General features: G+C 40.0%; 1 protein-coding gene across 1 annotated transcript in view; it reads right to left on the reverse strand.

Moving 5' to 3' along the window:
* Positions 1 to 12,255, reverse strand: part of LOC139713507 (choline-phosphate cytidylyltransferase A-like) — a 36,111-nt gene that overhangs the window by 4,323 nt on the left and 19,533 nt on the right. Inside the window, exons 3-5 of the mRNA XM_071625234.1 lie at positions 4,824 to 4,932; positions 2,178 to 2,291; positions 1,086 to 1,237 (exon numbers count right to left, since the gene is read on the reverse strand). Of these exons, the coding sequence (XP_071481335.1) occupies positions 1,086 to 1,237; positions 2,178 to 2,291; positions 4,824 to 4,932 (375 nt within the window). The remainder of the gene's footprint in view (positions 1 to 1,085; positions 1,238 to 2,177; positions 2,292 to 4,823; positions 4,933 to 12,255) is intronic.

Here is a 12,255-nt window from a genome sequence, read left to right on the forward strand (position 1 = left end):
TTACCTTGTCCACAAAATTCATTACGGACGGACGGAAAGACGGACAGACGGACGGAAGGACGGACGGACGGACGGACGGACGGACGGAAGGACGGACGAACGGACGGACGGCCAACCCGAAAACATAATGCCTCCGGCACCACTTCGTGGCGGAGGCATAAAAAAACCAAAACAACCCAAATATACAGTTCATAAAATGAAGTGATGTCACACATAGGAGTCCTTCCCCCTTTCTCTTTTGCTGCTCGTACTCCATCCCATTTCCTCCCTTCTCTTCTCCACTGCTCTTCTCTTATCATACTTTTTCGACTCCTCTCCTTTCTCTTCTTTTTCTTACTCTTCTTCCCTTTGTCCTTCTCCTATCCGTCTCCTTCATTCTCCTCAACCTCCTCCACATCCTCTCCACATTCCCTTCTTCCTCAGCCTCCTCCTCACTTCTCCTTCTTCCTTATTCACTTCCTACTCCATTTCTCCAGCCCTTCCTTCTTCTATTCCTCCTCCTTTACTTCTTCCTCCTGCTCCTCCTTCATCTCTCCTATCCTTACTCCTCTTCCTCCTCTTTCATCTCTCCTATCCTTACTCCTCTTCCTCCTCCTTCACCTCCTCCATCTCTCCAGCCCTTTCATCATCAACTCTTCCTCCTTTATTTCCTCCTCTTTCTCCTCCACTTCTCTAGCCCTTCCTCCTCCTACTCCTCCTCTTCCTCCATCTTTCCAGCCCTTTCTCCTCCTTCAACTCCCCTTCTCCTTCATCTCTCCTGTAATCACATCTTCATTTCATCCTTCTCTTTCATTTCTCTAGCCCTCCTTCCTTCTCTTCCTCCTCCATCACTTCCTCCTCCATCTTCCCTTCCCCCTCTGCTAAGTCCTGCCCTTCCTCCTTCTCTTATATCCCTTCCTCTTCCTCCTCTTCTTTGCCCTCTTCTTCTACCACTTGTTTGTGTTATTATCCAACCACATTCCTCATCGCACTGACTACATGCAGCACTATCATTACTACCATAGAGGATTTCTCAATATGGTCTCAGAGAAAGATAAAAGAACGATGATATTGTCATGTTCATTGCTTTTTCTGCCAAAGATCACCTTGTGCTTTTCGAGGAACTCTGGCGTGACCACCCAGGGCGGGTCCCGTACGATCTCGTCCACGTACCGGTTGTGCCTGACCGCCTCGTACCTCTCCCACTCATTCAGAACTGTGTTGCCCTTGAGGGAGTGCGTCATCTCATCATTGGACACTGGAGGGAACGTGAAGGGAAGAGATGATGAAACACGTGATATTACATGATTTCACACTTGATTTGCATTGATATCTGATATTAGATTTGACTCTTTATATTTCTCTTTGATTTTACAGTGGAAATCTGAATTAAGGGGTCCTTGAGACATATATTCTATTCAACATATTGGACACTTTATTCAAATTCATTAAATTCTTCCGTCGAGATGTTTTCATTGCAACTGATTGACAAATTGCCCTACATCGACATAAATAAGCACTTAATTGATCAGTGTTTTAGTAGTAGCCATAATAAAAATCATGGGCGTATATACTCGAGCAGCATTCGAACCTACGACCTCCTGATTTACGTCAATGTACATTACGCAGTGCCTGCTGCATGCTATAAGGATTAAAACCAACACTTGCTCTTGAGCAGAAGCTCGGTGGTGTAGTGGAGATGACGCCTGTCTGGAGATCAGGAGGTCATAGGTTTGAATACTGCTCAAGTACGTACACTCATGATTTTTATCATGGCTACTACTAAAACACTGATCAATTCAGTGCTTATTTACGTTAATGTAGGGCAATTTGTCAATCAGTTGCAATATTGGACACTTTGTGATTAAAGCAGAAAAAATGATAAAAATGCAGGACTTTTATTTTTAATTGGACTAAGGAACAAAGTTGTTACCTCAGGTGCATCATTTTCCTGACATATATACAGAGTTCTATTGTAAGATAGCAAATGATTGACAACATAATGTACAACAGAGTATAAAAAGAGACCCCCTCATATTATGACTGTGTACACATACATTCTCAAACAGATACATGACACATCCACTCACGAGTCTGAAAAATTGCTGAACGTGGTTTATCCTAATTTTGATATGTTTAAATTCTCCAGAATTCAAAGCAAAAGGAAATAAAAAATGAGAAACGATGGAAGAACTTACCTCCAACCAATAAATACACATTGGGGAAGACATTTTTGGCTTGCATCAACGCTCTCGCATGGCCAGCATGGAATAAGTCGAATATACCATCTGCATATACCCTGATAGGCCGATCTGCATGAAGAAAATGAGATGATATTGAAAATAACTTTAATTCTTTAATTCGTCAGAGAGTGGGGCATAACACAGGAAATATCTTTCTCATTTACTGGGTTGACCTCACAAAGGCTTTCATCTAGAACAGTTGAGGCAATTGCAAACACAGATGGAAAAGGCTGGAAAGTGTGTTTGTAGCATCCTGAATGCTTTGCCAGCATGTTTTGTTTGTTTGCTTTGTTGTTGTTGCTGTACAATGTAGTTGCCATTTGCTTGCTTATTGTTCTGTCAAAATCTTGTAAAACTTACTCTGGGAAACTGACTGCCACCTAGACACATTGTAGAGCCATTGCTCTGAACAAAATGAACCATTCATCTACAAAGCTTTTATCTTTTAATCAAACGTTAAATATTATTGGAGTTAGCAGGCGATATACATCTTGTTTATCCTTTGAACTATATCATCAACATTGCATGTATAAATACATTATCTATATAGCACACTTGCAGAGTTTCCACTGAGGAAATGGCATAATGTGACTATTTGATCACATCTAAGCGAAGATGTGTTTCAGCTTTCCTCCCTTCTCTGGCGTCAGAATTTCCAGTCCCATGCAGCAAATAACTAGTGATACACATCACACAATGAACCCCAGGTTGGAGAATTGCCGTACAGTATGTATGTGTGCAATTTAGCTTCCGCTCAGTATAGATTCCATCGTCACGAGAGACCGATCATCTGTATACAGTAGGACCTCGATTATCCGGATTCTCTATTATACGGACGACAACTGTCTGATACTTTTAAAAAATGTTTTCATGTATTTTCAGTTCCAGATCTCACTTAAAACAAACTCACCTTCCACCATTATCATGTGAGCATGATATGGTAGAAAGAGCTATATTTGGGCCTATCTCTCCTATCCAGCCAAATCGATTTATTAACTGGAAGCCTGCTGGTCCCAACATTGATGGATAATCGAGGTCCTACTGTACTTTATTGTTCAAGGGAATAAACTGAAGGTATACTGTCATTCTAGAATTTCCCTTGAAGTCACAACAGCAGTGATGCTAGCAAGTATGTATACACAGCAGTCACCATTTCAGCCACTGACACCGATGCCATTTGAACCAAGCAAGGCCCCATTAGAGGGACTAAGCTGTTTCCATGCAGTGACATTTTGACCAGCACAGTGGCATCAATGGTGGTTACTGGAGTGGGGAAGTGATGGGATGGGAACTGTTGTTCTTTGATCAAGACTTAAAGTGAATGAAATCTTAACAGTCTGACACAGATGCAAGTACAGCAAATGCTTGGAAATACAAAACAGACAAAGCAGGCAACAGTGATGGTAATGCTCTTTATCATTAAATATCACTACCATGAATTTCACCTTCATAATCATTGTCAATACAAATGGTAGTATTAAAGCATAGTGGTAGTAGTAGTGGTAGTAGTAGAAGTAGCATTGACATTGGTCTAGGTATTGGCATTGGCATTGTTATAATTGGTATCAGTATCGGTATCGGTATTGGTATTGGTATTAGTGTAAGTATTGGTAGGCCTATTGGTACAGGCATTGGTATTAGTATTGTTACTGGAATTAGTATTGGTATTGGTACTGGTATTGGTATTGTTACTGGTGTTGGTATTGGTATTGGTATTGGTATTGGTATTGTTACTGGTGTTTGTATTGGTATTGGTATTGTTACTGGTGTTGGTATTGGTATAAGTATTGGTATTGGTATTGTTACTGGTACTGGTATTGGTGTTGTTACTGGTATTGGTATTGGTATTGGTATTGGTATTGGTATTGGTATTGGTAATGGTATTGGTATTGGTATAGGATTTGGTATTGGTGTGAAAATGGAAAAGAGGAATAATTGGTGGTGGGAAGGAAAGGAGAATAGTGGAAAGGGAACAGGAGGAAGGAGGTAAAAAGAAGAACAAGACAACAGTATCCTGCCAGGTTGTATTTGTCTCCTCTTATGCATTAACCCTTTGAGGACTGCTACAATTTATCCTCTAGCTGTTATCCACCCATGTAGTTATCAGTGTCCATCCGTGCCCGTCCAGATAAGCAATTTGGCCAGATATGAGTACATAGGTGGTACAGTAGGCTGCTGAAGCAGTGGTAGCTATGTAAGTACACTCATGTAGCATACACTGCAACAGTAGTGTAATTTTTGTTAACCTGCATTACAACCTGTTGAAGATGGGTCCTGAGTATGCTTGGGCGGGTGTCTCTGGGAAATGCCTGTTATAACAAAAATCAGTCCGTCCTCAACAGGTTAAAATCATAGTCAAGAATTTGAAACATTTGACTGCACAATTAATAACATAGCAAGTTTTGTACAGAATATCATAGGTAAGTTACATGAAGTTTTAAATAATTGTTTAAAATCTTTTTTTTTTTTAATGTCTAGAAAATAGAGAAGTCCGCATTAAAGAGGGCCAGATAATGGAGGTCGGACTGTACTTTCATTCACCACTGACATTATGCACGAGAGCTGGCCGTGGCTACGCAAAGATTAAATGCTCCTACTTACTTGCTGTACCATTCTTGGCTTGCTCCTTAGAAACGGGACGGAAATCCCATCTCTGCTTCTCGCGTTCTGATTCTGGTGAGCCGTCGAAGACCGCTGGTTTGGCCAGACCCTGTCAAATAATGTCAACAACAAAAAGGAGAAGAAAATAAAAGAAAGAAATAAGTTATCAATTCATCAGCTGAGAATGAGAAGGGCGTCAAGTTGCCACAAAAGCCATGGTGTTCGAGGCAACTTAATAATACCCTTCATATTCTCACCCAAAAAATTATTAGACATGATTACAAGGTGTTTTGCTGTAAAGCTTTAAGTTAAAGATTGCTCATAGAATTTAATCTGTATCAAAATAGACCAAGAAAACAGATCCCCCTTGAAACTCAATAAATTGTTCTTTACCCTCAAGCTCTTTGACGCTTCTTGATGTGTACATCAATATCCAGAAGGAAGTCAGTATTAGATTTTGAATCATTAAAAAGGACATCAAAGTACAATATCTATAGGGTGTTATAGGTATAATATGGATAAAAACAAATAAACATATTTTCATGCACTCACACTCCACACACACACACAAACACGTACACACACACACATGAAAAGAGGGCTAGGAACTATCCAGTGATCTTTAAAAGGGGTGGATGTGGGCAGTTTGGATGCTAATAAAAATTCTATTGTGAAAACCACACTACAGTGGAGAATATCAATTACTACAGCTCAGTGACCTCAATCACTGCTCTAGTGGTTTCTTTCATAAAATATTTACTGCTGTATACAGCCTTTTGAGGTTACTGTGCATTTTGTCCTGGAAACCTGGCTCCAGTTAAAATCAAAAGGACATGTTTCTCAGAGTATACAGACAGCACAATGACACACTTTCCCTGTGCATATTGCAATGAGAAATAATGACGGAATGCTAGCCTCCGTTTAAGACCTGCTCTCTGTCATTTTTTCAATTTTACTTTCAACAAATCCAAGCAGTTACACAACCCTCTAAACATTGTGATGCTACTCTACATGTACAATATATGAAGGAGCAAAATGCTAGTAATAAAGCGGTCACTCAATAGTGAAGTAGGAATGGGAAAACTGAACCATACACACTGAGTTAGAGTATGTAGTACATCGAGTAGAATATGCTGTCCCTACTTTTACAGCAAAAAAGAAAAAGAAAAAAGAAACAAAAACCGGCCCTTGCATAACAATGGAGTTCGACATTCATGAAATTTCAATAGCAACTCATTCTTTATGTAATCATTCTGACAAGAGAGCAAACATATAGTTTTCTCAGTTGAAAGCAAATATCATATGATGTCAACAATAGATCCAGAAATATTACAGTCATTTCTCGCAAGAATAAAGCCAAAGACTGTGACACTATGGCTTTGTTGCATTTGAACTGAGAGCATATTGAATGCTCACAATGCTGACTGCACAAACATACAGGCCTAAACCACATACAGTAGTATCAAGGTCCCCATCAATTGTTTTCACCATTTATCAAGCTCAGACCTACCTGGCACATTGTATACAGCTTGTCATGTGTGAACATACATACAGTATCTAAAAACATGTACAAAATTTGTACGTGTACGTGTACTGTATGCGTCTGTGTGTGACTCATTGATGCACATGCACTTTATGCCTCCCTGGGTGTGAGTGTGCTGGATATATCGGGCCTACAGTACCGGTATACTGTATGTAAGCATATGAATATATACCTTGACAAATTCATTTTCCGAGTCATCTATACTCCTGATTAAAAACCTTGTGTATGGTGTATCATAATGAGTGAATGTGATTCATGTTGGGTAAGCATAGAAATCAGAATGCCCAATAGGGTTACTACAGAGTACAAAATCCTGAGAACATGCACTCGGAGCACCAACACATACCACCATTCTGCACAGCACATGTTTCCCCTCCACACTCACACATCCAAAGTCGGCGATGGGCGGGAACTGGTTGCTGCCCTTCCCGCAGAACTGCAGGCTATGCTCCGAGCACGTTGACCAGTCTGACTCCGATCCCGACGACGCTTGCGAGTCGCACCGCTCTCTACTGCTGGGCTGGAGGTCATCATTGGACTCCTTGAGCGGGCCCCCGGACGCACCTTCCACCTCGCCCACTTCGAGTGACTGATGGGAAACACTGGCCGCTTCCGCCATGATTCACGCAACAAATCTAAAAGTTTTTCTCGAGCGCAATCAGAAGTTTTACCTTCGCCGACTGATCTTATAAGCAGGCAGTCCAGCTTATTTGAGTCAAAGCGAATGACTCCAGTTTCAGCAAATGCCCAAAGTAAAGCCTCCACAGCTACAGTACATGTCAATCCAATACGTACTGGTAATCCAAACTGCGAAGTTCACACAGTGATATATCACTTCCTGCAGCATATCATGCAACAAATAGCAGCTTGCCTTCAGAGTTTCTTGCCTCAGTAATGGTCATCCAGTCACTTGTATCAAAACGCAGTTATTTTGGAGACTCACCTGCATTTATATGTGTGTATGTGTGTGTAAGTTGGTGGGTGGGTGTGGATGTGGGTGTGTTGTATACAATGCATACAACTGTATATAATAAGTGTGTGTGTGTGTGTGTGTGTGTGTGTGTGTGTGTGTGAAAAGTACAATTTGCCTGTAGTCAATAATGGCTCATCCAAAATACTCTCACACAACTTCACCTCGTAGGCCTACTACAGCTGTCATATTTATAGCACACACGAGGACGACCAACAACAAACCTTGATGTCACAATAATTCACTGTATTACTATACTACCAGTAGTAGTAGTCAACATGTGGCAAAGGTTTTATTGCAGGTGGCCACTAATTCCTGTGAGTGCATTAATGACTGCACAGCACACATACTGTCATATGACACAGAGTGATCACTAATTACACTGCATTTTCTGCTGGTGCTGAGTGAACTAGGAGTTCTTCTCTGCTCAACCAATCGCACCAAGGCTATCGTGAAAAACTGGTGATTCCTGCCAAAATCAGACCTCATGATCTACGTGTGCTCTTGTGAGTGTCCTGATCAATTAAGTTTGATGGGCATCACAAACCTTCCACATGAACAACAAACTCCACAGCCTGTGAGCAAGGCTACACAATGCACAGCATTCGCTACCCCACCTATATACTATGTATGCAAACAGCCGGTATAGACAGGATATTTTGGTCAGGGCATCTATACAGACTTCAAGAACAGTGGCTTCAGTATCAAAGCACAGTAATTCTGTACATCCCTCCGAGAGCCATGGCATGGATTTAACAGAAGACAGTAATGCATTCACCACCTCTAGGCTAGGCAATGTATTAAATCCTGGCAGCTTTCACAGGCAACTCCTCTCTCGCAGAGAGATTCCCCTGACGGAACTGAAGAGGATTTTCACCAAAGCTCAGTACTTAGAGCTCAGTAGCAGGTCATGACAGTAGCAGCTAGAACACTCCACCACCATGCGCACCACCAGCACTCTAGTCAATCATCCAACCTCTGGTATCCAACGGGCAGTGAAAGAGGTGTCAGAGACCTTTAAAAAGGCACATCCCAAATACCCAAAGACCGGCAGCATAGCATCATCATCATTGTTGTCACTGCCGACCAGACACAACCAGCGCATGCAAATGTCCCTACACCGCATGTCCATTCATAATCACATACACACTCACACACACACACATATGCACACACAAACACACTCATACACTGAATTTACGTACCAGGTACTAATGCATCAGTGTACATTACAAGCTCTCTCACATCCAGTACACTCTTTCATGGTCCAATTTTCATGTGTGACACGTACCTTCAAAGGAATTATTGGCCTACATTCATAATACCATCTGGCTGTTTTAACATACAATATTTTGCATGGCATATTATGCACTAGATATCTAATTTCAGTATTGCATGTATGCACACAAACAAAACACTCAATGTAGAAATGCAGGGTTATACCCCATACCCATAATTACATGAACTACAAATGAAGAGTTCATTACACAATTTTTGTGCTTGACCTTATTACCAAAATATATATCATGCTTTTCTTGCATAGTAAAAACCAATAGTCAAAAAGAGCTCAAGAAAAAAAGTGTGGACCTTCGAAGAATAACATGAAAAACAAGGAAAAGTAGAAATTACGCGGTGCGTAATATATGTCCCCGCCGGAAGTAGCATTTTGTAGCAAAATGTACAATACAGGTCAAAAATCAAGGTCAAAGGTCAAAGAAGTCAAAGGTCAAAATTCTGTGTACAAGTTTTGAAGCCCTTACCTAGTGCCATCACATAAAGCAAATGGAATCGAAATCGGGTTAGAAATGGCGAAGGAGTAGCATTTTGTAGCCAATGTACAATATAGGTCAAAAATCAAGGTCAAAGGTCAAAATTCTGTGTAAAAGTTTCGAAGCCCTCACCTAGTGCCATCACATAAAGCAAACGGAATCGAAATCGGGTTAGAAATGGCGAAGGAGTAGCATTTTGTAGCAAAATGTACAATACAGGTCAAAAAATCAAGGTCAAAGGTCAAAGAAGTCAAAGGTCAAAATTCTGTGTAGAAGTTTTGAAGCCCTCAACTAGTGCCATCACATAAAGCAAACGGAATCAAAATCGGGTTAGAAATGGCGAAGGAGTAGCATTTTGTAGCAAAATGTACAACATAGGTCAAAGGTCAAGGTCAAAGGTCACAACTGAAATTCTGTGTATAAGTTTCAAAGCTCCCACGTAGTGCTATCATATAAAGCAAACAGAATCAAAATCGGCTCATAAATGACAGAGAAGTAGCAAATTGAAGATTTTGATCACACACGGACGCACACACGGACACACACACGTATGGAGCCTGTTTCATAGTCCCCTGCTCGAACTCGTTCGGCGGGGACAATATGGTTAAATGGCATTTCTCATGTGTGTTTTGCCAAGCAAAGAGCAATCTGCTTTTTAATTGCAATAACTCACAGAAACACTGAAAAATTAGTCTGCATAGGAAAGTATCTCCCTCTATCTCTCTCCATTTTTTTCTATCTCTCTTCCTCTTTATCTTCCTCTCCCTCCCTCCCTATCTCTTTCCATTTCTCTCTATCTATCTCTATTCAGTTCTATAAAGTTTTATGCATGCAAAAATTTCTGGTTTTACACACATACACAACAACAACAACAAACAAAAATGCATCTGATAACTTTTTTCCCTCTCATCTAAATATGTGACCCGCTAAAACAAAAGGATCCTAAAGTCGCTGACGGGTGAGCCGAGAAAATCACGTTTGAAGTCAGATCATCAAAATCCATCAAAACGTTCGGATTTCTGTTTTTGACATAATTTTGCAGTCTAATGTATCTTCTATCATCTGCTGAAATTTCGAAGCTAAATGATCAAAGGAAAGGCAAGAAAATAGCATTTTTCTGGGCCATGATTTTCTGTCTTTCAACGGAACAGAAACGTGTCCGAAGATTTGGATTTAGCGCCGCCGCTAGACTCCGCCCCTAGCAATGAGGGAGTGATCTCATTGGTCAGTGCGTGGCATCCTGGTAACTGATTGGTCGTGCGTAGACCGCTGGCGGTAAGCTTGAATGAACAATGCGGAGGTTGCTAGGAGTGTACCTTCTATTGTCAAAAGGTGAAAACTGCCTTGCTTCCCCTTGATCATGATAGCGTCGGAAGGAAAATTTTGAGGGCTTTTTTCTTGAAACGCTGATTTCTTAAACCACTCGACATGCGCTAATAAAATCATCGATATCTCCGCAACCGAGCAATTTTTGGAAGAGTAATGGAATGATGTCATGTCATTTTCAGAAAATTGTCCTCCCCCGACTTTCGGATCCTTTTTGTTGCAGCGGGTCACATATACATATGAATATCTTGAACTTGGAGGATATGCAATCCACACGTCACCACCATCACTATGATTTATTGTAAGATTGGATGTAAAAAAAAAGAAAAAAAAAAGATACTAAATATGGAGAAAACACACTCACAAGCAAAGCTGTGTTCGATTTACATTCGACAACACAACATGATGATTCATGATCATCTCCCTGTCATATTAACTGACCCTGAAACTCAATAATAGAATACATTCACATAAACTGTTTAAAGGAATGGTAAAGATTTGGTTGAGACCTGGCTTCAGGTTTCTTCATACTTTTTTTGGTGAGAAATACGAAATCTCTTATGAAATATGAAAGAGCATTTAAAGGACAAGTTCACCTTCATAGACATGTGGGTTGAGTGAATGCAGCAATATTAGTAGAACACATCAGTGAGAGTTTGAGGAAAATCGGACAATACGTTCAAAAGTTATGAATTTTTAGAGTTTCTGCTCAGTCACGGCTGGATGAGAAGACTGCTATTAGTAGAGCAGATAGCCGAAAAATTGTGCAAAATTTGACTAAAGCATGAAACTTTCACCAGTGTTAGTACATGTTATAAGATTCATTTTAAGATCAGGAGGTAAGTCTGAATTGACCTCTGATGACCTCCAAAGGTCAATGACCTTAAAATTTGATAAAAATTGATATTTTGCATCATTGATTAATGTTAAATATGGTAATGATGTACTAAAAACTCATTTTTGTTACCGTGGAATTGTCTTCATGTTCCATAGAACCCTGACAGGTTTCTACCTTTGACCTCTGATGACCTCCAGAGGTCAATGACCTTAAAATTTGATAAAAATTGATATTTTGCATCATTGATTAATGTTAAATATGGTAATGATGTACTAAAAACTCATTTTTGTTACAGTGGAATTGTCTTCATGTTCCATAGAACCCTGACAGGTTTCTACCTTTGACCTCTGATGACCTCTAGAGGTCAATGACCTTAAGATTTGATAAAAATTGATATTTTGCGTCATTGATTAATGTTAAATATGGTAATGATGTACTAAAAACTCATTTTGTTACTGTGGAATTGTCTTCATGTTCCATAGAACCCTGACAGGTTTCTATCTTTGACCTCTGATGACCCCCAGAGGTCAATGACCTCAAAATTTGATAAAAATTGATATTTGCGTCATTGATTAATGTTAAATATGGTAATGATGTACTAAAAACTCATTTTTGTTACAGTGGAATTGTCATGTTCCATAGATCCTTGACAGGTTTCTACCTTTGACCTCTAATGACCTCCAGAGGTCAATTATTGACCTCAAATTATCAGAATTTTGATATTTGGTGCAATTGGTTGATGATAAACATAACGATGTCCTAAAAATTCATTTGTGTTACAACTGAATCGTTTCCCTATTCCTCAGATCAAGGGAAATTATTTACACGTCTTCGCTTTGACCTCTGAGGACTGTGACAGGTCAATGACCTCAAAATATCAAAATATTGATATTTGATGTATATTCAATGGTTAAATGTATACCTGGTGTGCAATCATGCATTATGCTATTAGAATTTATACTACCATACATTGTACAAGAAGTGTC

This window comes from Diadema antillarum, unplaced genomic scaffold (genome assembly GCF_040938485.1).
Source record: "Diadema antillarum isolate AM-2024a unplaced genomic scaffold, OU_Dant_1.0 seq00001990_RagTag, whole genome shotgun sequence".
NCBI lineage: Eukaryota > Metazoa > Echinodermata > Echinoidea > Diadematoida > Diadematidae > Diadema > Diadema antillarum.